The 26909-nt window shown below is 46.6% G+C and overlaps 1 protein-coding gene across 5 annotated transcripts in view; it reads right to left on the reverse strand.

Annotated features, from left to right (window-relative positions):
- Nucleotides 1-26909, reverse strand: part of cd276 (CD276 molecule) — a 162382-nt gene that overhangs the window by 123308 nt on the left and 12165 nt on the right. For all 5 annotated transcript variants that reach the window (XM_069902689.1, XM_069902688.1, XM_069902687.1 and 2 more), the window contains exon 2: nucleotides 6908-7082. In XM_069902689.1, coding sequence (XP_069758790.1) covers nucleotides 6908-6965 — 58 coding nt within the window. In that variant the 5' untranslated portion in view covers nucleotides 6966-7082. The remainder of the gene's footprint in view (nucleotides 1-6907; nucleotides 7083-26909) is intronic.

Below are 26909 nucleotides of genomic sequence, written 5' to 3' on the forward strand. Positions count from 1 at the left end.
CTGAGAGACATGCCCTTGAGGGCAGGTCAAGTTTAGTGTTCTAACAAGCGGCCACCCTACTCTGGTATAAGTTGGCCCAATGCACAACCCATCTGCCACAGGGGGGCGTACAGAGTCAGAGATACAGGACAGAAGCAGAGTCTTCAGCCTATTTAGTCGAGGCCCACGTTTAATCACTGCAGCCCAAGAGAAGGCCCTTCCAGCTGATAAAACCCATGCTGCCCAAATAATCTACCAGCCCCGTACATTTTGGTGGAAACCCAAGCACGACTAGGGGAGAATGGACAACCTCCTTACAGACATGCCAGGTTCAAACCTGTTTAATCTCATCAATACTCCCAGCTTGTGCGATCCATCCATACATTAGGGGCAATGTACAGCAGCCAGTTAGTCTACCAACTCTCACACATCTTGAGGATGCGGGAGGTTGCCAGAGTATCGGTGGGGTGGCAAGAGATATCCACCCGGTCAGAGGGGAGAAAGTGGAACTTCACAAAGACAGAGCTGAAGGTCAGAATTGAACCCAAGAGACAGAGGCCGCAACACGACTGAAGTGTGCAGAGAATCCAGAATCCTATTAGATCGAAAATGCATCATATCATCGATATGACAGTATGCTTCCGATTATCGGAAATGCTTGGGACCTGACCTATCTCAGTTATCCGGATTTTTCAGATAATCGAGAAATCTCTTTATGTAGACCAGTAGCATCAGCAGGACCCTTGTATCCATTGGTAAACAGCAACAAGTTTTTTCAAGCAACTTGACACTCTGTTCTATAGACAGACATAAACGCTTCTCGCTGACATCAACTCACTGCAGACCTTTTTTTGCCATTGCTGCTACATCTTCGAAGGGCACACGAGAGTCCCATTGATTCCGATGGTGCTAACCACGTGACATCTTTGGACAAGACACGAGAGGTTCCAATGGCGCCAGAGCCGCAATTGAGCAGTTGGGTGAAATCTTGCCCTTGCAGCTGTATCTTTGACCAGTACAACGAGAGCTCCGTTGATTTAAAATGGCGCTAACACCTGCCACTTGACCATGGTGGGTAAATTTTTTTTTTTTTTTTTTTTTTTTTTAAACTTTTTTCTCAGACAGAAAAATTTGAGTATTTCGGTAAATCGGTTTCCAGATAATCAAAAAGTTCCATGTTACCTCTACTTTTCCCTACACATTCTAATTTCTCTTGTAATATTCTCAGCAAAGAGTTAATTTGATGGATAACTAGAACCATAGAACTTTACAGTACAGAAAGCAGGTCTTTCGGCCCTTCTAATTTGTGCCAAACTATAATTCTGCCTAGTTTCTTTTATCTGCACCTTCCACAGCCCTCCATACCCCTCCCTTCCATGCACCTGTTCAAATTTTTCTTAAATGCTAAAATTGAGCCCTCATTCACCACACAGCCTGTTCCACACTCCCACCACTCTCTGTGTGAAGAGGTTCCCCCTAAACTTTTCCCCTTTTACCCTTCACCCATGTCTTCTGGTCTGACTCTCACCGAACATCAGTGCAAAAGACTACTCTATCTATTGCCCCCACAATTTTGCATGCCTCTATCAAATGTCCCCTCATTCTTCTACGCTCCAGGGAATAAAGTCCTAACCTGTTTAACTTTTCCCTGTAACTCAATTCCTGAAGTCCAGGCAACATCCCCGAAAATCTTCTCTGCACTTATTCAATCTTATTGATACCTTTCCTGTAGTTCGACCAAAACTGCACACAATACTCCAAATTTGGCCTCACCAATGTCTCAAATAACTTTAACATAACATCCCAACTCCTGTACTCTGATTTATGAAGGCCAATATGCCAAAAGCTCTCTTTACAACCCTATCTACGTGTGATGCCAATTTCAGGGAATTATGTATATGTGTTCCCAAATCCCTCTGTTCTACTGCACTCTGTTCTACTACACTCCTCAGTGCCCAACCATTTACGTATGTCCTTTCTTGGTTTGTCCTTCCAAAATGCAACACTTGTTTACATTAAACTCCATCGGCCATTTTCTAGCCCATTCTCCCAGTTGGTCCAGATCCCTCTGCAAGCTTTGAAAACCTTCCTCACTGTCTATAATGCCTCCAATCTTTATGTCACCTGCAAACTTGCTGATCCAATTTACGACATTATCATCCAGAGCATCGATATAGACAACAAGCAACAATGGTCCCAGCACCGATCCCTGAGGCAATCCACTAGCCGCAGGCCTCCAGTCTGAGAAACAATCATCCATCACCACTCTCTGGCTTCTCTCAAATGGCCAGTTTACTACCTCGTCATGAGCATCTGAACTTTCCTGACTCACCTCCCATGTGGAACCTTGTCAAAGTCCTTACCAAAGTCAACATAGACAACATCCAGAGTCTTTCCTTTGTCAACCTTCCTGGTAACCTCCTCAAAAAAAAATCTATAAGATTGGTTAAACATGATCTGCCATGTACAAAGCCATGCTGACTATCCGTAATCAGTCCGTGGTTATCCAAATACTTGTAAATCCGATCTCTTGGAACACATTCCAATAATCTATCTACTACTGACGTATTATTATTCCAGCACTCACTACATATATTACAAATCTCCTTGACCTTTCTGTTCCACCTGCCAACAAGTCTATCTCTACCCCGCTCATTCTATATTCAGTCAATAACCTATTAATATTATCTATCTGGAGCAAGGTAAGTGGTTGAACACAGAGCAGTGAGTAACAGCATGGGGAGGGGAGGGGGGAGGGAAGAGAGAGAGAGAGAGAGAGAGAGAGAGAGAGAGAGAGAGAGAGAGAGAGAGAGAGAGAGAGAGAGAGAGAGAGAAAGAGAGAGAGAGATAGAGAGAGAGCAGATAATCCTTCTGTTATTAAGGATGTTTCTGGTACACTGGTAATAAGCTGCCAGAATCGGTGATAGGTTCCATCTGTTACAGACGGCTAGCTGAATAGATGTAGAATGCTGCACGCTTACAAAGTGGGAAATGTCGAGCGGGGGATCACTCAGAAGTTAAACAGACCTTACATAATCTTCCACATCCCCGACAAAGGGCTCAGGTTGATTGCCTTTTGCTTCCTCTGGATGCCGCGTGACCTGCTGAGTTTCTCCAGCACCTGAACCCCAGCAGTTGCCCATGTTTAACACCTCACACAAATACATCTTTTCCCTTCCAAAACTGAAAAGCTCCATTTCATCCTGCAGAAGGACAGCCACCAAGCCTACAGTGCGAACACCATGCCTGACGGACGGGATCTTCCGCCACCTGTCCGTCACTGGCTCACCCGGACTTCAGCTGGGTGTGGCAGGCGAGAGCTGGAGGTCGGGCCAGCTGCACTCAATGCAGTGCCCGTTGCTTGAAAACGCACCGGGGTGTAATTTGGACGGCACGGGCCGAATTGGCCTGTAACAGTGCTATGCGTCTAATTTAAAAATGGATTTAAACACCGTTTGTTGGTCTGGGCTCCTCCCCCAGCCAGTTTTCCACCTTTCTCTCTCTGAAATGCCCGCCTGCTTATTTTGATTGTACCTTGAAGGAGGCCTCAGACCCAAAACATCGGTGATAAATCTTTACCTCCTATGGACGCCACGAGACTGGCTGAGTTCCTCCAGCATTTCTGCTGGTTGGCACAACTACCCTGCAGACTCTCACCAGCTGTTAGGATTACAGTCGTCACACCGGGGCACAGAGACGCCGTCTCCAAACTTCCCGAGCAGTCCTTGTCAGGTCAGCAGCACCTGCCATTGCAGCCAAGGTGCTTGGAACTCAGGCTAGGTCCAAAATGCTATCCAGGGGAACAGCAGAATGTCTCATCATTGGGAAGACGAGACACGTCTTAACCATCCAAGCATTCAACACAGTCAAATCGGATGAAATTGGCACATCCTCCACAGGTCACATATCACGCCTCAACAGTCCTGTGGCGGAGATAAGCAAAGACTACAGCACGGAAAAAGGCCCTTCAGCCCTTCTTAGCTGTGCCTAGTCCCACACTCCCATCACTCTCTGCTCGATGAAGGTTCCCTTTGGGCAGCGCAATTGGTGCGATGCCTTTACAGCGCTAGCAACTGGGACCGAACCTGGGTTCGAATCCCGCGCTGTCCGTAAGAACTTTGTACTTTCCCCCTACGTCTGCTTGGGTTTCCTCCTGCCCAGGAGCTTCGGTCTCTTCCCACCATTTGAAACGTACCAGGGGTGTCGGTCAATTGGGTGGCGTGGACTCATGGGCCAAAATGGCCTGCTACCATGCTGTATGTTTAAATTTAATTTAAATTTTTAAATAAATTTAATGTTCTCTTTAAACATTTCCCCCTTCCATGTCCTCTGGTTCTTGTCTCTTCTATCCTGCCGGGGTGGGGTGGAGAGCGGTGTCCACATCAGCACTGATTTTTTAATTTGATTAAGGACCACCAAGAATCAGGAACCACAAGTCCATTATGACAGAATTATACCTTCTCCCTGCAACCAGGACGACATTTCACATCCACTACTGCACAAGTTCCATTAAAAATACAGAGATACTAAAGGAACTCAACAGGTCTCTCAGCGTCCACATGAGGCAAAGGTTGCCTGCCCAGTGGAGATTTTGTTCCTGATCGCTGTTGGGTATACGTTATGGATTTTGTTTCTCATCAGGTACATTTTTTTTTAAATATAATGTGGCAAAGTGTTCTGTATGCTGAGCTGCTACAGACGTCGGTGTACATGTTGTGGAATCGGTATGCATGCTGTCAAGTCAATGTGTATGCGGGGAAGCTGATGTGCACGCCGTGGAGTCGCGTGCAAGACTGACGCCTCCAGGCTGGCATGCTGGGCTCATATACATCACGGCTTCTGTCACATGGGCAGGAAGTGATGTCATTGGTGGTGTCATCAGCCCAGATCAAACCCTGTGTTGGATGCAGGTCAATTTCCCGTGTTTTCTACAGCACGTCCGCCATTTTGGGAGCCACTCATTTTCTCCCTTGGACTCCTTCCCTGCTAATCTCAGTGCCGTCAGTGACAAACAGGTTTCATCGGGATATTGTGACCATGGAAAAGTGGTATCAGGCAATTGGAAGCCATCAGTGCCAGCCGACTATTGTTGGACACTGACACGAGAGGCATCAGATGCTGAGTATAAATGAAAATCGGCGGCAAAACATTTTTAGGTCAGTTGAACTAATGCAACGTGTCAGAATCCTGATGCAATTAAACATATTAAATTCAATAGAAGTTAATTTAGTGTTTCTCCAACTTCTTACGTGATACAGCAAATCTGAAATTACCTCTGTGTTCAGCTTGAACACATAATCCTCTTTTTTTTTTAAAAAGGAAGGAAACCCTTTTGAGAAAAAATTCTTGTCCAATGTTATCAACTTTTCAGGCCTGAGTCCTTCTGCAAGGGTTACTTATTAAAACCTGTCAATCAAAAGAATGGTCACCCCTCTAAATTCCTCTGCCTGCGGCCAGCTCTCTGTCTCCAACTAATTCAAGCAATTGTAGAAGGTCAATTACCAGTGGCATTTGGAAAGTGTTCAATCACTTCTCATTTGCAATGCCTGTCGAGACTGGTTTGCCTCCCAAAATACGAATAAATTGCTATTTAAACCATCAGAAAGTTGCCAGACTAACTCTCATTTATCAGCTACATGTGTTCCATCAGCTGCCGCTCGTTCCACGTGCAGACTTCAAGGAGAGCGTGCAAACACCACACAGGCAGCTGCAGAGGACAGGATTTCTGATTTCACTGCACTGGAATTACTCCCTTCCTGTTCAAGAATTGTGGTGAGAGAGGGTCTCGACCAGAAATGTTGCTCTCCCTCGATGCTGCCCGACCCACTGACTTCTCTTTGATTCATCCTGAGACATCTACCACAATTTTTATTAGGTTCTGCGTCAGCCTCTCCTTTCTCCTCAATGTATCCTTTAGCCGCTTTCAGGTGCTCGGACGCAGATAATGCGTAGAAAAGATGCCTTTCTGGACACCTGAACGTGCCGGCTGAAGGAGAGCCACGTCCGAGCGAGAGCCGGCTCCCGTGGACTGTGGCCATTGTCCCACTGCTGCTTTCACGGGGATTCTCGGAGCCGGAGATTATACCTACAGGAGGAGGGCTAAGTAAGTGCTCCTCCTGGCTGGGTTCTCCACTTTCAGGTGGCCACCCGACAGCCGCATTGGGGTAGAATAGGAGGCTTTACAGTCGGGTATTCTGGCCACCTGAAAGTGCCTCTTCAGTTTCTATCTCCTTGAATAGATCAATAATCACATCTATCTTGTCATGTCCAACAATCAATCAGTTCAATACATTTTGGTACATTTTCATCAATCTACAGCTATTTCCCACGTCCGAGTTCCGTTCTGACCAACCGGTCGGATCTCAAAATGGACGCAAGTCAGATGTACGTTCGCATGTAGAAGTCGTACATCTCTATGGCATTCTTTGCTATTTAATCCAGCTCAAAAAATTCATTAGATTTACTTGAATAATGCACGCTTACCGAATGGCAACAGAGAGAGATGCTGTGATGTACACAATGTTGGGATATCGTCTGACGGTCACTATCGTATGCACGCAGCCATTAGCTCTGGTAGACGAATGACCCGCCATTAGCTCTGGTAGACGAATGACCCAATGTCATTTTTATATTTACATATATATTTTTCTTTATTTTTAAAATTTATAGAGTTTTTTTTCATGTCATATGTAAGTCACATTGGTCGTATGTAGGGGAGAGGCTACAACATCCATTTTAGAGGTAATAAGCAAATCAGGGTTATTAATGATCACTGCATCCCTTTGTGGCGCACTCAACATCGAGAGACCAGATGCAGGCCGGGAGACTGCCTTGCTGAGCACCTTCGGTCTATCCACATCAATTGGGGGGACATACCGGTGGCCAACCACTTCAGCTCTGCACCCCACTCCCGCGCTTCATGCCTTACCTCGACAACGTCCCAACAACAGATGCAACGCAAAGCACGTCAAGATAGCAAAGCACATCCTTGGGGCTCGTGATGGGCAAGGAGTGGAGACGAGTTCAGATGAGATCCGTTTCTGACGATGCCAGATTCCAACAATTTTTTTTTTTTTTTTTTTTTTTTTAAATCAACCACGTGCCTATGGGTGGGATGGGGAGGATAAATAAACAAGCGTTGGTCAAAAGCAATAATGCAGTCACTCAGTGAAAATTCAATGTCTTGGTCAACACCAGTGGTGTCAACTAGGAGTTGATGCCACCCACCTGCCACCCCATATATAGTTCTAAATAGAATAATGTGATATAGTTGCAAATCGCTTAAATGTAATATTTCTCAGATTATATAGAACATTAAAAAATTATTTTGTAAAATCTTTGTACAACATTATTAGTAAACAGAGCAGAATTTTTTTTTAAAATTCTTCTGCTTTTCCTTTAATAACTACTTTATTCTCAAAAACGTTACTGATACAGGTTCACAAATACTAATGACCACAATATTGTGGCTAAAACACCAGAAAATTTGACAAAAGCAGCGACTAGAAAAACACCGACAGCAACAAAAATAACAGCGCATGTTGGTGGTGTGCGCAGACGAAACCACGGGATTTGAAGGGTCGTTGTTATTGGGGAATAACGAGAGCTCTGACCAGAAGGGTCAAAAAGTAAATGAGCGTCGAGTTTTAGCCTCGTAGGGATAATGATACATACAAGTTGGTCTTACGAAAAATGCTCTTTTGTTTTAACTGACGACAGGGATATTTTTATAAAAAATAATGAATTCCTGCTGAAACACTGCACAAACATTTTATAGACAGTCATTCTGGTGTCATCCCCTCTGATGGGGGTCACCCAGTGCGGTCCGCACCCCCACTGGTGGCGCCAGTGGTCAACGCAGTGACTGCAGACCATTGCAGGAGGGACTGGCAGCAGATGGCCTACACAGCCTCTCGTCGCCTGGCGTTGGATGTGACCGGAGCTCGCAGCTGGGGAGAGCTGTGCCACCAGGCGAAGACAGGGACAGACAGCAGCTTCCACCACCTTCAACTGGAGAGGACCTCTAGGATCTGGGCGTTCTGTCAGCAGGACAGGGGAGGCAACAATTCAGGGGGTCAGAGATTGTGACAGATGGAGAGACGTAATCACCCACACTGAATAGCAAGGCACCTGAATGCTTAAACCCTGTCTGATGTTTTGCAGCTACCAGCCCACACAATGATGCAGTCGGACAGGACTCTCTCAATTGTGTTCCGGTAAACTGCCTTAGATAGTGTGGGTACCCCATCTGAAGCCACGCTTTCTGTCCAGTGGGGAACCTCAGCCATCAGGGTCTTTTCCCCCCCCCACCCCTTTCCTTAGTTGCAATGGGAACATCAGCCAGCCTTCCCCCGAGATTTCTGCTCCCACTTACGAATAGCAAAGCACCCTCAGCACAAATGGACTCTCACCATCTTCTAAAGTGAAGGCCAGATTACCCACTGAATCCCCATCTCTCCCAAGCCCCCTCGATCCCACCTCTGGTTGTGATGTCAGAGTGCGGTCCCTCTTAAGACTAGCTTTGACTAGCACCCATTTAATTCGGTAGATTTGACTGCTATTCTACATCATGAAACAATGGTATAATGGATAAACCATCTCAAATTTTGGCCCATTGTCCCATCTCACAGGTAAGAGGTCGAAGGTGGGAGGGTCGAGGAGAAGTGGGGCAGTACGGTCGGCGTTGCAGTTAGCGCAAAGCTAAGATTTTCTTGTTGTGTCCTCATAAAACCCCTGGCATCCGGTGCCCATAGGGATTGGTAGATGGGAGCTTTCCAGTTGCTTGAGACTTACTCTTCCAATGCCTAGCATTAAGAATTACTGTATATTTTTCCATACAAGTCAACCTTCAGAGAAGTTCGGTCCCCATTTTCGTGCTTTTATCATATATAGGACGTACAAGTTGATTTCCCCACCCCCCCCACCGGAAAGAAATTGCGTTGGGCGTGGCCAGAAGGTGGGTGTTTATCATGGAGCCTCCAGCAAAATGAGGAAAGCGTGAAGCGAGTTTTAAGTTAGAAGTGGCCCAAAAAAAAAACCCAGCAAATGTGTAGCTGCAAGAAAATTTGCTGCATGTTGGGTTTTTTTTGGTGTTTCGGGTCGTCCCTTGTACGTCGAGTGGGGGTTTTTTTTTAGTTGAATTTAAGGTGTCATTTTTGTACCTGGCGTACAAGTCGACCCCTGATTTTTGAAGGTTTTAAGACTCGACCCATACATCGAAATATACGGTAACTGTCGGGGGGAAAAACAATCAGCACTGTGGTCCTGAATCGTGTAAAGTTCGCTTTAATCAGGCAATTCCCTCGATTTAACCTTGCTTCTGGTCTGGACCCCTACAGGTGCAGACCCAAACTGTTCAGAACGCCATTGACCCTCACCGACAACACAGACCTTATCCAGTAACTCCCAGACCCGCGACGCACCGCGCATGCCCGGCAACACAGAGTTCCGATACGCTGCCCCTAATCTCCGCGCCGCCTGAACCTGCAGCTGCAGTGCCGCACGTCAGGGACTCCAGTGCTCCCGACGTAAGAAAAAAATTGGTAGTCCCGCGCCATCTTGTGGTGGCACAGGGGTAATACTCAGCCGGGCTGGAGTCCTTTGCTACTTGGGTGGCTGTCCAGTCGACTCCAAGGATTCCATTTGATAAGTAGGCCTCACTTCTTCTAAACTTTTAAAGTGAAGTTTCTTCTAAATCTGTCTTCGATTTCTTTGTATTAGCTGCCATTACAGTCTTTAAAAATTCAGATAACTTCAAATTAAACTTTTAAAACTTTTCCAAGAATTTAAATTCAGGGCTTTTTTAGTCTTTTTCCTCCTTCGCCATCAGGCCACGCCGCCAATCAGGCAATACCCGTAACTTCCAAAATTTACATTTGAACCCCGGTGGCTTGAATTCCAGAAACAGGGCTTTTACCATATAAATTAGCCATTCTCAACCCTTTTCTTTTTGGCTGTAGCCGCCCGGAGGACTCTGCCCAAAGTTTAGGGAATGGAGTGCGAATAAAAACTCTCACCAATGGAGGAAAAACAAACACTTTTATTCGCTTATAACTAAGGGTAGGGTCTCACAGCGGTCTTCGTAAGAGTTCTGGGTTTAGGCAGGAAACTACGGTTATAGGTGAGCAGTTGGGGGTAGAGCCGGTCCTCAGCACAACACCCTAACCCGTGAATCCCAGTTCACTGCAGGGGTCCCCTTCCCTGTGAAGCAGTGAAGTTTAGTTGGTTTCTTCCATACTTCTCTCCTACTGACTGCATTTCAGTCTGTGCTCTCCCCCCACCCGTCTTAAATATGCTGTGACCCCCAATTAGAATGGCTGCTTAAAATACACCACTCTCCTCTGCCAAAGCACCACGGAAGGCACTCTCACTCATACATTCCGGTGCTTCTAAATATATCACATTGCTGGTTTCTTCAGCACAGGAGTTTGAACTTGCATCGTCTCTCTCCAAGCAGATGGCATTAACGTACACTGCAGCGCACGTGCCGCGGCAAGAGTGGAAGGAAGACACACGCACATGAGGAGTCGAAGTCAAATTGCACTGGCAGCTCTGCTTTTATAGGGGTCCCTGGCGCTGACTTCAGGCCCCCTCGTCATCGGAGCACTGACCTGGGGTTTCTGCCAGAGTTCCTCGCCTTCCTGCCGCGCTGAGGTCACCTGGGATGACGCGGTGGCCGGCAATTTTGCAGGTCGGTTTGCGTCTCCAAGCGCAGGCCGCGACAACACTTCTAATTTCCATTAACCCCCCCAACTCTCAAATTTTTCTCCTTCCCAACCCCTTTCCTCCAGCCCCGTTCCCTCTCCAATCATTTTTTTTTTAATTTAGACAGACAGCGCAGTAAAAGGCCCTTATGGCCCACAAACCACCCAATTGAGCCCCAGTATATTTTTGAAACCCACAGGGACACTGGGAGAACGTACAAACTCCTTTCAGACAGCGTGGGATTCGAACCCCGGCTTTGCACGAACCGCAACGCCGACCGTACTGCCCCAAAGGAGCTACCCACTTCTCCTCGACCCTCCCACCTTCGACCTCTTACCTGTGAGATGGGACAATGGGCTTCTTCTTGCCGATGTTTTGGACTTTCAGCTACAATTAACAACTCCGAACATCATGAGTCCCAACAACAATTTGGCAAGTCCTCTTCCTGAGAACGTGCCTCTGACTTGTGGGCCAAAATCACAAGAACACAAGACAAAGGAACAGAACCAGGCCATTAGGCCCATCGGGTCTGTTCCGTAAATCTGCACTAAGCTACTCTACACTAGTTCCAATTTCTGGCCTTTTCCCCATATCCCTCAATGCCCTCACTAATGAGATACTTGTCTATTTCTTGTTTAAATGCTCCCAGTGATCTGGCCTCCACTGCTGTATGCGGCAGCGAGCTCCACAGATCTACGACCCTCTGGCTAAAGGAGTTCTTCCTAATCTCTGTTTTATATGGAGAACCTCTCATTTCCAGACTATGACCCCTTGTCCTCGATTCATCCACCAAGGGAAACATCTTACCTGCATCCGCCCTATCTAAACCTTTCAAAATACGAAATGCCTTTATGAGATCTCCTCTCATTCTCCTAAACTCCAATGAATACAACCTAAGGGCTGCCAAACGCTCCTCGTACATCAGCCCTTGCATTCCGGGAATCATCCTAGTAAATCTTCCTCTGCCCCCTCTCCAACAACATCACATCCTTTCTAAGGGGCCAAAAATGGCCTGTTACCATGCAGCACGTCTATTTTTTTTAATTAAAAATCATTTCCTTAAGAAATCTGAAAATCAACCCTTCCTCATTGAACCCAACCCCTGTGGCAAAAATAAAAATCAAACCACAGCCTAGTGTATCCCATAAATCACAGTCCAATGGAACAGTTTCGAGGCTTCTCTTGTTCTATATTTATCTCTGACACTGAAGGCGGCTACTGGTCGATCCATGTGGGCTCAGACACATATAATTCCACCAGTTTCACTGGAACCTGTTCTCCCAACTAGAGGCTCCCCTTCGTACAAAGGAAAGATATTTTCTGGACATGGCAATAACTGGAATCTTGAATCCAGAATTCTCTCAGTCTTTGAGCATTCCTGCTACAGTTTCTCATCATGAAGGTCGTGTTATAGTTCAGTACTCCATCCCAAAGACAGTCAGTGCATCACACACCCAGTATTACACTGGAATTCTGAATCAGAATTTATTGCCATCAACGCATCACGAAACCCATTGTTTTCCGGCCACATCACAGGTGAAAACATTGATATGAATTACATTTAATGAATTAGTGCAAAAGAGAAGCTGAGGTAGGGCATTTGTGGTTCATTGTTCATTCTGAAATCTGATGGCGGGGGCGGGAAGCTGTCCTTGTGCCGCATCAGAGTGACGTGGGCAAAGTGGTGGTCCTTGAGGATAAAGGCTGCTTTCTTAAGACACCGCCTCTCGATGGAGTGAAGTCTGGTGCCCGTGATGCTGTGGGCCGAGTTCACAACTCTCTGTGGCCTCTTCCCATCCTGCGCGTTGGCACCTCCCTACCAGACAGGAATGCAACCGGGCAGAATGCTCTCCTCGGTCCACCGGTGAAAATTTGCAAGTCTTCGGTGCCAAACCAAATCTCAAACTTCTCTCAATGCTGGCGAGCCGCCTTGGTGGTCATATCGACGTGGCAAACAGCATCAGAAGGACAGCTACAGTATCACAATATGTTCTAAACATGTGGAAGCTGAAGAAATGCGCGGACTCTCACATGTGCATGTAGTGGACTGATGCAGGCATAATCAAATCGATGGGTTAAAATCCTAACCAGAACATCCCCTCATGTTCTGCCGATGTCACTTGGAAGATTTACAGAAAAATCCTCCAAAAAGGCGGTGGAAACACTCAACAGGTCAGATAGTATCTGTGGAGAGAGAACTCTTGGGGCAAGAGAGCAGGTCGGTGGTGGTGGGGGGTGGGGGCCAGGCCAATCCTTTGCCAACCTGAAAGGGAAAGAGAGGCAAATACACATCTGGTGGCAGAATCTTATTTGAATCGAAGCTTGAGAAATTACACCTCACCCTCCATCTGGGCACTTGGCCACATTCCAGACTCAACATCATATCCTCCAGTTGTTGGAAATACTTCATCACTCTCTGCATCAGAACTGCCGGCCATTCCGCGAGGAATTCAGCGCTATCGGGCACAACCTATTGCTCGGCAATCAGTTAAACACAGCTCAGGCCATCACCCGTCCCAACGGAAATATAAACCCATTTGGTCTCATCCTATCAGAGTTACTTCCCATGTTCGAAGAGTCCCTCAAGCCCCCTTGCGACTCATCCCTCCTCGATCTTCCCTGCAAATGAAAACCAACTGGTTTCCTCTCCCCGCCCCCCCTCCCACCCCCCCCAATTTCTGGTGCAGCAGACCTGAAATGTTCAGTGACCCTCTCCACAAATAATGCCTCAGCGGACATTTAATTTTATGAAATGACATTGGAATGTTAATACTGAGGCCTTGCTCCCATTTGTCAAACCTTTTTAAACACAATCCTTCACCGGGGGGGGTGGGAGCTGAATTTCAACTGGTTTGTGTGCGACCTTCATAGGACGCACCAGAATATATTTTTTTTGTCTGAAGCATTGTCATTTCAACAGCACAGCTCGTGTAGCAGTTAGCACAATGCTGTCACGCTCCAGTGATAGGGAGCCGGGTTCAAATCCCACACTGTCTCTAAGGAGTTTGGACGTTCTCCCCATGACTGGGTGGGTTTCCTCCCACCGTTCGAAACGTACTGGGGATTGTAGGTTAATTGGGTGGCACAGGCTTGTGGGCCAAAAGGGGCTATTACCATGCTGTATATCTAAAACGAAACTTGTGTAACTTCACCAATTTGGCTCTCACGGGGTGTTGGGGGGGGGGGGGGGCAGGTTTGAACATGGTAATCGGATTCAGTGAAGGGGACTGTTGGCAGAGATGCAGGAGAAAGCTACAAGTCTGAAATGAAAATGCAATGGGCTGGAAATACTCAACAGGTCAGGCAGAATCTGCAGAGAAACGAAAATAAACTCTTCAGGTTGAAGCCCCCTTCACCGGTAGTGGGAGAGAGAACAGGCAAGTTGCACATTGGAGTGAGGGATGGATAGGATGAGGGGAAGCCCAGAGAGGGTGAGGTCAGAATGACCTTGGTGGTCAGCATAAAATTATGCCAGCGACCTAGATTCGTAAGGATTCTGTCTGTGTTTTCTCCAGATAAGCAGTCTGGAGGATGGGGGAGGGGGGGGGGGGTCCAAGGAACAATCCTTTGGAATCCTGAAAGGGAGGGAGAAGGAAATGTGCGTCTGGCGGTGGAACCTTATTTCAACCAAAGTCTGAGAAACGACACCTCATCCTCCGTCTGAGCTCTGCGGTATTCCCGACTCAACATCCAATGGTCCATTTGTGGGCAACACTTCCCCCCCCCCCCCTCCCCATTCTCTGCATCAGAACTGACCTCCTCTGCTGGTCATTCCGTCGGGAATTCAGCCCATTAGTTTGGTCTGGCCTGTTAGTGACTTCGTCACCTAGGCGGCACAGGCTCATGGGCCGGAAGACACCTGTTACTGTACTATATCTCCAAATCAAATTAAAAACAGATGTGCCCTGCTCTGCCAAGTATTTTTTTGGTTCTCATTTTAGACTTTCTAGGCTTTAATTATCATTAACTATCTGCAAATAAGCTCCTCATTTACAAATTCCAGCTTTCTGAATCCATCACTTCTACTTTATATTCATTACGTACATGCATTTTATTCACCCTTTGTAAATCTATATTTGTTAAGATAAATTTTGGGGTTTTTCAAGCTTTTCCCTTTTTAAGATCTTCCAAGTACTTAATTTATTTCCAACATCTAGGACAAATATAATGCAGTAGATCGATGTCACATATTGGGAACAGTGGGGCAGAGGAGGTTGTCCAAACACCACCAACTCTGGTTCAGTCCTGACCTCTAGTGTCGTCTGCATAGAGTTCACGTGCTTCTCTTCAAGACCACGCAAGTTTCCTCCGGACGTTCAGGTTTCCTCTGTGGATACGGGAGTTGGGAGAATTCATTCGATGAAAATGGTGGCACTGCTGTAACGGTGGGGGGAGGCTGAGAGCGGGGAGCAGAGACACAGCGCTCCCGCGGGGTCCACCCGCCCAGTCCGACTGCCGTCAGCTCCATACAGGCTTTAAACGGCCTGTGAATGGAGTCGACGGTGGTTTTATTTAAAAACTCTGTGACCGCTTGTTCTGGTCCAAAGACGGCGGAGCCGACGATCGGCAACAGCCACACGTTGTCGCAGACTCCAAAGGATTGGCGCAGGGCACCAAAAAATGGGGGAGAAAACCCCTTGTTTGAGATGGCCCACGAGCTGTGACCGCGGCAGCGGTCCAGTGAGGGGGTCCCGCGGTTGAAGAACACACAGGCAGCGAGCCAGTTGGCGACTCGAGGTGAGGAACCCACGTGGGCTGCAGGTTGACTCCGGCCGTGGTTCACACCAGGATGCAGACTGACTGAAGGGGTAGCAGGTATTGGAACCGGGATGCGAGAGGGCGCTGAAGGGTTCCTGATCACGTTCGGATCTGGAGCTCGGGCTACTGGTGGTTTAAACTCTGTGTGGCTGCGGGGACTGCGGGAGCGCTGGAGGCGCTCGGTGACTCGTGGTGGGGGGGGGGGGACTCTCATTCTCTGACTGTAAGAGGCGTTTTAGGCAACTTCTGCCGATGGCAAAAGCAAATTCTGCGTAATACTGCATTGTTTTTAAATGACACCAACAATAAAGGAATCTTGAATTGTCCCAAACATCGATGAGTGGCAGAATCAATTTGGAGTTGATGGAAAGGATGGGAGATTAACAAGGGAAAATCAAAATGGGACTTACAGCACAGGAGACAGGAATCAAAAGGCTCGGTTTGTTGTTTAGGTGTCCAGGGTTTATTGGATGGTGATTCGGCAATGTGACTCAACGTTAACTGGTCTGGCTCCGGTTCACAGTCCGAGCATCTGATCTGCATCCAAACCATAGTGAGAGAGTGCGCGAGACTGCCAAAGCATTTCATCAAAGAACAACTTCAACACATTCCATCCACAACCAGGAAAACAGATCAACTGCAAGGAATGCTGGCTGCTTTGCCGGTAGATGCTCTAAACCGGTCGTCTTCAGCATACACTGCAGTCGTCTGCTTTCACTGCCACATCCACAATGTGGACATCTGCGTTCATAGTTAGGAACACCTGACTCAAGAAAATGCTTGCTCTCTCGCCAAGGTTCTCCAGTGTTTTCTTCAAACTCTCACTCAAAGTGTGTTGCTGCTTTGGACTTGGCGCCAAGCAAAATGGAGACGCCTCTGAAAGCAGCAACTCCCCGCACGAGGGGAAGCGCAGGATCCACAAGGGTACTGCTTACCGTTCTTGGGCTGATTGCGGGCGTCGCCGGCATCCCGGGTCATCCAGCTGCCGCCACCACCTTTTCAGTGCCGTGTCACTTCCACGCGGGCACTATCGACTTGGGGTGGCTGGCGCGTAAGGGGGTTCACGGCCTTGGCGAGTTCATTAAACAGCATGGTGGAATAGAGACGAGGAGGGCTCGCATCTGTTGACCGTTACCGTGGATTAATCGCTCATTATTATAGATCACAGACGTTGTTGAAATAGTTTCCACAGAGATGGAATATTCAGACTATGTAATAATAAATCGTTGTTCATCACTAAACCATTAAAAAACTTATTTGGACTTGGTAGTGGGATTAGATCGAAACATGTCACAGTGAAGAGCCCCACCTGGCCTCCAAGAGGATAGTAATTATTAGAGGAAGGTTTATATTTGTAAGGCATCGTGACCTCTGGACTTCCCCCAAAAGTATCTGGCAGCCAAACTTACTGCGATGCGCGGAAAATGCACCAATGAAGTTCACAAGGAGTTGCCTCAAACGTGGCAGTGAAACAGTATGCAGATTCGGATATAACGCGATGGGCCGCTGGTCCTTTTTTTGCTCTTTCTGGTCATTTTTTTGGGGTATCAAAACGGAACAAACCGTTAGAAAAAGAAAATATTTCTCCATGAAGGGTAAGCATCACGCCCTTGAGGCGATCAAGAATCAAAGTCAAACCCACAAGACCTCGGTGCTCCTGAGTCAACACTTCGTGGCTGGAAATCGCAGGAAGAAAAGTTACACGCGTCGCTGTGCAAAAGTTGAAAAGGAAGCAGGACTAATTGCCAAATGGCTGAAGACAGCCAAAGGTTTACTTGAACCCCAATATAGCGCAACCCCGCTTCATTCACGATGACATTTTTTGGACCCAAACGACCCGTGTTATAACAGGATTTTACAATCAGCTACAAGTGAGGAATTGTGTATCAGAGCAGGAAGGATTGGGATACACTTAAACTTGTTCACAGCCTTGAACCACCCATTATCAGATTAGCCATCAAATGCGACAGCACGGAAAACAGGTCATTCGGCCCTTTTAGTCTGTGCCAACCATCATTTCGCTAGTCCCACTGACCTGCTCCCATTTCATAACCCTCCAGTCCTCTCCCATCCAGGTATCTATCCAATTTATTCTTAAAACATGAGATCGAGCCTGCATTCACCACATCAGATGGCAGCTCATTCCACACTCCCACCACTCTCTGAGTGAAGAACTTTCCCCTAATGTTCCCCCCAAACCTTTCCGCTTTCAGCTTAGTTATGATCTCTTTTATTTATCTCTCTCAATCTAAATAGAAAACGCCTACATGGATCCCACTGCCCTGCTCTCTGCCCAGAGCCCCATGTTGGTCCCCACACTGATCCCAATGCCCCACTCTCTCCTCACAGCCCTGTGTCACTCCCCTCACTGATCCCACTGCACTGCTGTCTCCCCACAGCCCCATGTTGGTCCCCACACTGATCCCACTGTCCCGCTCTCTCCCCACAGCCCTGTGTTGGTTCCCACCCTGATTCCACTGCCTCTCTCTCTCCCCACAGCCTCGTGTCAGTCCCCACACTGAGCCCACTGACCCGCTCTCTCCCGACAGTCCTGTGTTGGTCCCCACACTGATCCCACTGCCCCGTGTCGGTCCCCACACTGAGCCCACTACCCTGCTCTCTGCCCACAGCCCTGTGTCGGTCCCCACACTGAACCCTACTTAAAGATAAAAAGTTTACAGGTACACTACAGTATCCCATATAGTTTTTCGTACAACATCCACATTGCATAATGCCCAATTTCACAGAACCTATCGTGGATGTTAGGCGACCCATACCCTGTTTAAGGTTTGGTGCTTTCTGCTGTTTCAGGCATCCGCTGGGGGTCTTGGAACATATGCCCCACCAATAAGGCAGACAACTGTATATTTTATCATTTCCGTCCATGCTGTAGCCCCCAGAAGGGCCGTATGCCCCTTGTTGAGAATGTCTGGTCAAAGCACTCACAAAACTCACATACTAATGGGAAACTCACTGCAAAAATGAAGAAGTACAATGGAATTCTTGCAAGAATGATTCACCTCAGGATAGGACCACAAGGCATAGGAGCAATATTAGGCCATTCAGTCCATCCTGTCTGATTTACTATCCTTTGCAACTGGATTCTTCTGCCTTCCCTCTGTAACCTTGGACTCCCTTTCCAAACAAGAGCCCGTCTCCCTCCGTCTTAAATATCCACAGTGCCCTTGGCTTCCACTCCAATGAACTCCACAGGACGGCATGGTTAGTGCAACATCTTTACAGTGCCAGCGATCAGGACTAGGGTTCGACTTCTGCGCTGTCTGTAAGGACTTTGTACGTTCTTCCCAGCATGGGTTTTCCCCGAGGGCTCCTGTTTCCTCCCACCGTTCAAAACGTACCGGGGTAACTGGGTGTAAATTGAGCGGCGCGGGCTCATGGGCTGAAGTGATCTGTTACTGTACTGTATGTCTAAATTTAAAATTAAATTAAAATTTTAAATTTACAGTAAATTTAATTTAAGAAGTTAAAATTAACAGTTTTTCTTTTAAAAAAAAAGGCCAGAGAGTGATCTCCAAGAACAGAACAAAGGCAAACTTGCCATCGAGGGCAAGGTTCATTCAGGAGTCACGAGTGAAAGAAAGATTTGTTCATTTCACCGAATCCAGTAGCAGGTTAGAAAGAACTGGAGCAGATTCAAGGAATTTTGCCAGAACTCTGAACTGACCTTAATTCACACTGGCTCATGTTGCAAGTACATCACCGTTGGTCAACATCTGCCTCCATAAATCCCAGGAATGCAATCACCAGCTCCCTCCCGCACAATCCCTCTCAATCTAGCCAGTTCTTCCAAAGCTCGCAAGGTGCGAAAATGACAGAAGGTAGGAAAAGTGGGAAAAAGTAGGGCAGTGGAATCTTGTGACTCGCAGTGATGGGAATTCCAGAGAGAGAAGAGTGGAAGGAATGGGCAAAAAGAAAAACAAGGCAATGGCACTGCTTTTCTTGGGGGTGGGGGTGGCGCAAGTCCAAACTTGCCACTTCAATCAGATGCAACAGTGGTCTCAGGAAACGTGGAACTGGATTGTGGAACAGTGGTCTCAGAAAACGTGGAACTGGATTGTGGAACAGTGGTCTCAGAAAACGTGGAACTGGATTGTGGAACAGTGGTCTCAGAAAACGTGGAACTGGATTGTGGAACAGTGGTCTCAGGAAACGTGGAACTGGATTGTGGAACAGTGGTCTCAGAAAACGTGGAACTGGATTGTGGAACAGTGGTCTCAGAAAACGTGGAACTGGATTGTGGAACAGTGGTCTCAGAAAACGTGGAACTGGATTGTGGAACAGTGGTCTCAGGAAACGTGGAACTGGATTGTGGAACAGTGGTCTCAGAAAACGTGGAACTGGATTGTGGAACAGTGGTCTCAGAAAATGTGGAACTGGATTGTGGAACAGTGGTCTCAGGAAACGTGGAACTGGATTGTGGAACAGTGGTCTCAGAAAACGTGGAACTGGATTGTGGAACAGTGGTCTCAGAAAACGTGGAACTGGATTGTGGAACAGTGGTCTCAGAAAACGTGGAACTGGATTGTGGAACAGTGGTCTCAGGAAACGTGGAACTGGATTGTGGAACAGTGGTCTCAGAAAACGTGGAACTGGATTGTGGAACAGTGGTCTCAGAAAACGTGGAACTGGATTGTGGAACAGTGGTCTCAGGAAACGTGGAACTGGATTGTGGAACAGTGGTCTCAGAAAACGTGGAACTGGATTGTGGAACAGTGGTCTCAGAAAACGTGGAACTGGATTGTGGAACAGTGGTCTCAGAAAACATGGAACTGGATTGTGGAACAGTGGTCTCAGGAAACGTGGAACTGGATTGTGGAACAGTGGTCTCAGAAAACATGGTGACACAAGTCAAGGGGCCAAGTCAACATACTAAATGGCCACCTCCGATATTTTTAAAATTAGACATACAACACAGTAACAGGCCATTTCCCACCATGAGTCCGAGCCACCCAATTCACACCCCCATTAACCTACAACCCATGATACATTTTGAACGGTGGGAGGAACCAGGAGCCCCCAGGGAAAATCCACGTGGAGAACGTACAAACTCCTTGCAGAGAGCGTGGGATAAGTCCACTCCCAATCGCTGGCGCTGTAAAGGTGTTGCACTAACCGCTACGCCAACTGATCAGAGGGAAATGGTTTAAAAAAAAATACAGGTCAATCAATACAGTTAGTTTTGCTTACAAACGATTACCATGGTCAAGGGTCTGGATTGTGTGGTGAGAAATTTATAAACATTCTACATTCTTAGTAACAATAATTTTATAACAGTGCCACCGACCCTGGTTCGAATCCGCCGCTGCCTGCAAGGGGATTGTATGTTCTCCCCGCGCCTGCGTAGGGTCCCCCCCCCCCCCGCAGTTTCCACTCACTCTCCAAAAATATACGGGGTTTGGAAGTAAACCTGGTAGATTTGGACGGCGCGAGCTCGTGGGATGGAAGGGTCTGTTACTGCGCTGCTTCACAGATTTTTTTTTTAATCTATTACTCTATCCTTCCATATTTTTGAAATAATGGGATTTTCAAAACTATTCACATCAAGTATTTCCAGAAGATCATTTGCAGTGGAAGGTTCACTAAAAGGGATCCCTTTTAAATTACCCATACAGCACAGTAACAGGGCATTTTGGCCCAATTTACATCCAATTAACCTACAATAGGAAACTATTGATCAGTTGGACAGATGTCAAAGGAGGGAGAAGTTTGAATCAATTCATCAGGAACAAACTAACAGGGAATTTAGAAAATTAATGTCATTATGCAAAGGAAAATTGCCAGTTAGATCTCAAGGGCTCAAATGGGTTGATATCGGAAAGTTATTTGTGCCCAATTTCCTTGTTCAGCTTCAAGGTGAGTGGAGGGCAGCAGCAATCAACAAGGATCCACACCAGCCAGCGCTGTTCTCGCTGCTGCCATCAGGAAAGAGGTATCGGTGCCACAAGACTCGCACCACCGGGATTGGGAACAGCTGCTCCCCCTCCACCATCAGAGTCCTCAATGACAAACTCAATCAGGGACTCATTTAAGGACATATACTTGCAAATTATTTACTCCTGATTTTCCCCCCTCTGTATTGCACAGTTTGTATACATTTCTCTCTTTTTTTGAGTACAATTTACACTACTGATAAGTTAAAATTCTGCCTGGCTTGCAAGAAAAAGAATCTCAAGGACTTGTGTTCTGTAGGTACCGTGACAGAATATAGATATGTTTTTGGGAGATAAATTGGAGCAGGGTTTGTTAGCGTAGGTCACATACAAGCACTTTAAAACAGATTTTATTTAAAATACTGAGCTCTGCTCATGCTAGACATGTCGGAGACAACAGCCTTTGCAAAAGCTTTGGAGAGTGCCCAAGAGACTTGGCTAATGGATTGTTTACAAAAAAGCAACAGGTGAAAGAACTTGTCGGAGCCACAGATTGTCTGGAGGGGAACTTGCTGCTCGAAGAGGGTCATGTGATTTTGCAAGCAGAGAGAGTCAAACAGGCTTTTTTCCCCTCAGAGAGATCAGTTCAACAGCAACTGGAACTGGAACAAGACAAGCTGGAAAGCTTGTGGAAAACCCTGTTCGGAAGACAGGGTTGTGAGTGCTTAGTTCAGCCTGGTCAAAGCCCTTGTGGTTCACGCAAGATGAGAGGACTGGCTGTCTAATATTTCACTTGAAATAAGTTTTTAAAAAATGAATTCTACGGTGACCTGAAAGAAAGAGGTTATCATCTGGAGAACCCTGAAGGTGCAAGTTTCATCAGCGAGACACTGAAGTGGCTGATGGAAATAAATGAGTTGTGGCTGTCCCGGAACAACAAATCGCTCTCTGAAAACCCACAAGAACCTTCCTAAGTGTTAACCATTAAAGCACCAAAGCCTGGTGAGCTTTATAAACGTTAAATTCTGTGCAGAGTATAAGAATTGCCTGCAACCAGTGAACTGGGAGGTGAGATTGGACTGTGAATCAAAGAACCTTTCTGAACTTACACACACATTACACACACGTGCACTTAGAATTAGAAGAGTGTTAAGTTAGGTTAGTTAAGTTAATAGTAATAAGTTAAAGTTTGATCCTGTTTTCATATTTAAAGATAATTAAAAACAACTTTCGTTGATGTAACCATTTGTCTTGGTGAATATCTAATAAATTATCTCATAAATTAGATCCGCCATGATCGTATTGAATGGCGGAGCAGGCTCGATGGGCCATTTTTGGCCTAGTCCTGTTCCTACTTCCTATGTTCCTATGTTCCTAATGCTGCTGGGTTTTGGGGTCCTCTGGGCCTGTAACAGGACTTGGATAAAACTTTGAACTTCAGATTCAGATCATTGTCAAAGAACATACACGACATCACATACAAACCTGAGATTTTTCTTTCGGCCGGTGAGGCAGAATCACCACTTAACATAACATAACAATTTACAGCACGGAAACAGGCCCTTCTAGTCCGCACCGAACCAAACACCCCTCTCTAGTCCCACCTCCCTGCATAATGCCCATAACCCTCCATCTTCTTCTCATCCATATACCTGTCCAACCTTTTCTTAAATAATACAATTGACTCCGCCGCCACTATTTCTCCCGGAAGCTCATTCCACACGGCTACCACTCTCTGAGTAAAGAAGTTCCCCCTCATGTTACCTCTAAACCTCTGCCCCTTAATTCTTAACTCATGTCCTCTTGTTTTAATCTTTCCTCCTCTTAACGGAAATAGTCTATCCACATCCACTCTGTCTATCCCTTTCATAATCTTAAATACTTCTATCAAATCCCCTCTCAACCTTCTACGCTCCAAAGAATAAAGACCTAATCTGTCCAATCTCTCCCTAGACTCTAGATGCTTAAACCCAGGTAACATTCTGGTAAACCTTCTCTGCACTCTCTCCACTCTGTTTATATCCTTCTTATAATTAGGCGACCAGAACTGCACACAGAACTCCAAATTAGGCCGCACCAACGTCTTATACAGTCTCAACATCACCTCCCAACTCCTATATTCCATGCAATGTTTGATAAAGGCCAGCATACTAAAAGCCTTCATGCAAAAAAAATGACTCAACGCACACATGTAAACAAAAAGAAATGTAAACAAACTGACTGTGCAATACGGAGAGAGGAAAAAATATCAATAAAATGCAAGAGTTCTGAAATGAGTCCCTGATTGAGTTTGCTGTTGGGGAGTCTGACTGTGGAGGGGTAGCAGGGGTTCCTGAACCCGAATTTGAACTCGAGTAGAATTCTACTGGATTGTGGTAACACTTTGCCAACCTTCGCTTTGGAAATCAACAGAAAGCAACTCTGTACACTCAATAATAAATTCAAATCTAGCAATATTCGTAAGATCTTTTACAAATTTCTGCTGAAATCCATTTGAATATTAATGATGGTAGAAAGAAGTTTTTTTTTAAAAAAAAAAGTATATCATCTACCACAAAGGAGCCCAACATAACTGTCTCCCACTGCTAGGTTTCTCTCTTCTTTCTTTCTTCTTTGGCTTGGCTTCGCGGACGAAGATTTATGGTGGGGTAATGTCCACGCCAGCTGCAGGCTCGTTTGCGGCTGACAAGTCCAATGCGGGACAGGCAGACACGGTTGCAGCGGTTGCAGGGGAAAATTGGTTGGTTGGGGTTGGGTTTTTCCTCCTTTGTCTTTTGTCAGTGAGGTGGGCTCTGCGGTCTTCTTCAAAGGAGGTTGCTGCCCGCCAAACTGTGAGGTGCCAAGATGCGCGGTTTGAGGCGATATCAGCCCACTGGTGGTGGTCAATGTGGCAGGCACCAAGAGATTTCTTTCGGCAGTCCTTGTACCTTTAGACTGGAAAGAAAACCCAAGATCTCACGCTGAACTCTCTGAATAAACAACCCAAGTAATAACATACCGAATATTGGCCCAAAAAAAACAACAGCAAGCCTCAGTCAGAAAAAGGCCGTAGCAATCTTTAAAATCAATCAAGTGAAGACACAGAAACGCTGGAGGAACTTGGCAGGTCTCGCAGCGTCCGTAGGAGGTAAAGATATATTAACGACATTTGAGGCCTGCCCTCCTTCGAGGTAAGAGTGAAAAGCAGTCAGGAGCCTGAATTAAAGGAGGAGGGGATGGGGGTGGGGGGGGAGGCGCAAGGGTCGGAGCACAGACCAACAGACGCAAGGTGATAATTGGACATGAACAACAAAGGTGGAAATTGATCAGGGGAGGCTCTGTGAATACAGAGACACAGACCGAAACGGGCCTTGGGGACACCAAACCAGGGCTGGTGCCTGTAGCATTTATTCTAAAGGGGCCATTAATAGGGCCAGCTGGGCACACGTGCATTGAGAGGGAAGTGTGACAGCACCCCCCCCCCCCACCCCACCCCATTCTCAGCCCAAGAGAGTTTCTGACGCTGACCCTGCATGTCCGATTTGGTAAGTTTAAAATAGTCTTAATTATTCTTAGCAAAATGATGCTGGCTTTCCCAGACCACTATATATTAAAATGATTACTAGGGCAAGTACTAAAATGCACCCCACCCCCGATTAAAACTTACTTACCCATTTGACACTGACATTGCGCCACCCCCTTCCAGTTAAAACTTACGCATTTTGTTAAAACAAGATTTATTTACGATGGCGGCAGCTGGCTCAATCGCCGCCCTTTGTTTCCCATAATCCCCCGTGCAGCCGGAACCGCTCTGCGTTTCCCTGGCGCTGACAGAGCGGCTCCAGCTGTGTGGGGGGGGATTATGAATGACGAAGGCAGCCGTTGCCCCCGCAGTGAGCTGCCCCAAAGCAGCTGAATCAGATGCCGGAGCGCCGCTCCAGTGAACTCCGACGGCACTGCGCCCCTGCTGCCACATTGTGAGTTAGATTGGGGGGGTGGGGGGAGAAACATGCGGACGGCCGGGACTAGAACCAAGGCGGTCGGGTGAGGAGAGGACATTTAAGGACTCTTAATTGTGCATTTTGGGTTTTTTTCTCTCTGAATTGCACAGTTTGTTTACATTTCTTTATTTGTTTACGTGTACAGTTTTTCTGCACCACCAATAAGTGGTAATCCTACCTCGCCCGCAGGAAAAGGAATCTCAGGGTTGTATGTGATGTCATGTATATACTCTGACAATAAATCTGAACTCTGAGACAGAGGGATGGGTAGAGACACACACAGGAAAGGGGAAATAGCGTTAGATTGGCAGGGCGGGTGTGGGGATGCTATCAGAAACTGGAGAGGTTGACGTTAACGCCACTGGTTGGACGGTGCCCAGATGGAACAGGAGGTGTTGTTCCTCCAATTTGCCAGAGGTCTCAGTCTGGCAGTGCACGAGATGCACTTGAAAGCACTTGTTTCTGATTACCAAAATGAAGTTACACACACCAAAAAAAAAAAAAAAAATGAACAAGTCATGAAATTCAATGTTTTGGACCAGTGTCATAGTACAAGCATTAATATTATAAGCCACCTTACACCAGTACTATTAAAATAATAGTGGATGAGAAGTAAGGCAGCGCTTTTGCTTCCCCAATCATTCAGGCAGAGGGGAAGAAGCTGACTTTGTGCCGCTGAGCGCTTGTCTTTAGGCTCCTGTACCTTTTCCCCCTGATGGTAGCAGAGGGCCCGGCCTGGGCGGTGGGGGTCTTTGAAGATAGAGGCTGCTTTTTTAAGACACCGCCTCATGTTGATGTCCTCGATATTTCTTGATATTTAGTTTTACAAGTTGGACAAACGGTAAAAGCACTCATCCAATTTCTACAATTACCCCAGTTTCAAAATTCCTGCGCGCATGGAAAAGCTATTTTTAATGCTTTAATAATGTGCACTATTTAACACCGCTGCCAGCCACTGAACCCAGAAGGACCTAATTTAGTCCCGCCTGTTGTGAAACTTGCTCTTGAATCATAATCTCTTGTTAGCTCCTTCAGGCAATGACAATTCCAATAAAAAAGCCCACAAACTTCAGCATCTTGCCTCAACACATCAAAATAGCTCCAAGCATCTGACACAGCAAGCTGCTTCAGAAGTGTAGATCAACCTTTCGTTGCCTTCAACCTGCAGGCGTTACAGATATTGATGGCCTTCTGTTTGGTGTTAATGCTCAAGCCATAGACTTTACTTCCCTAACATTACAGGAAATTAATATTGATGTGAACTGCAAGCATTTTTTACCACTAAAGATTTGGTTAGAAATTCATCCCCAGTGACGTTGCACTTCCGATGGGATAAGCATATGCCTTCGAAAGTCACTCCATTTTAGTGGGTGGAAGCAAATTTCCAGAGCTGAGTATAATAACTGAGGGGTCCTGTGACTGAAGAGATACACAGGCGGTGGGACTATTGGGAGACTCGAGGAGAGGGACTCGTGCAGGTGCGGACTGAGAACTACTGATTTAAGCAGAGACCACTTGAGGTCTCATGCAACTTAGCAAAGAAGGGAGCTATGACTTCCTTGATCCATTGCTCCAAGAGTATCAGTGAGTGATGGAA

Source organism: Narcine bancroftii, chromosome 11 (genome assembly GCF_036971445.1).
Source record: "Narcine bancroftii isolate sNarBan1 chromosome 11, sNarBan1.hap1, whole genome shotgun sequence".
Taxonomy (NCBI): domain Eukaryota; kingdom Metazoa; phylum Chordata; class Chondrichthyes; order Torpediniformes; family Narcinidae; genus Narcine; species Narcine bancroftii.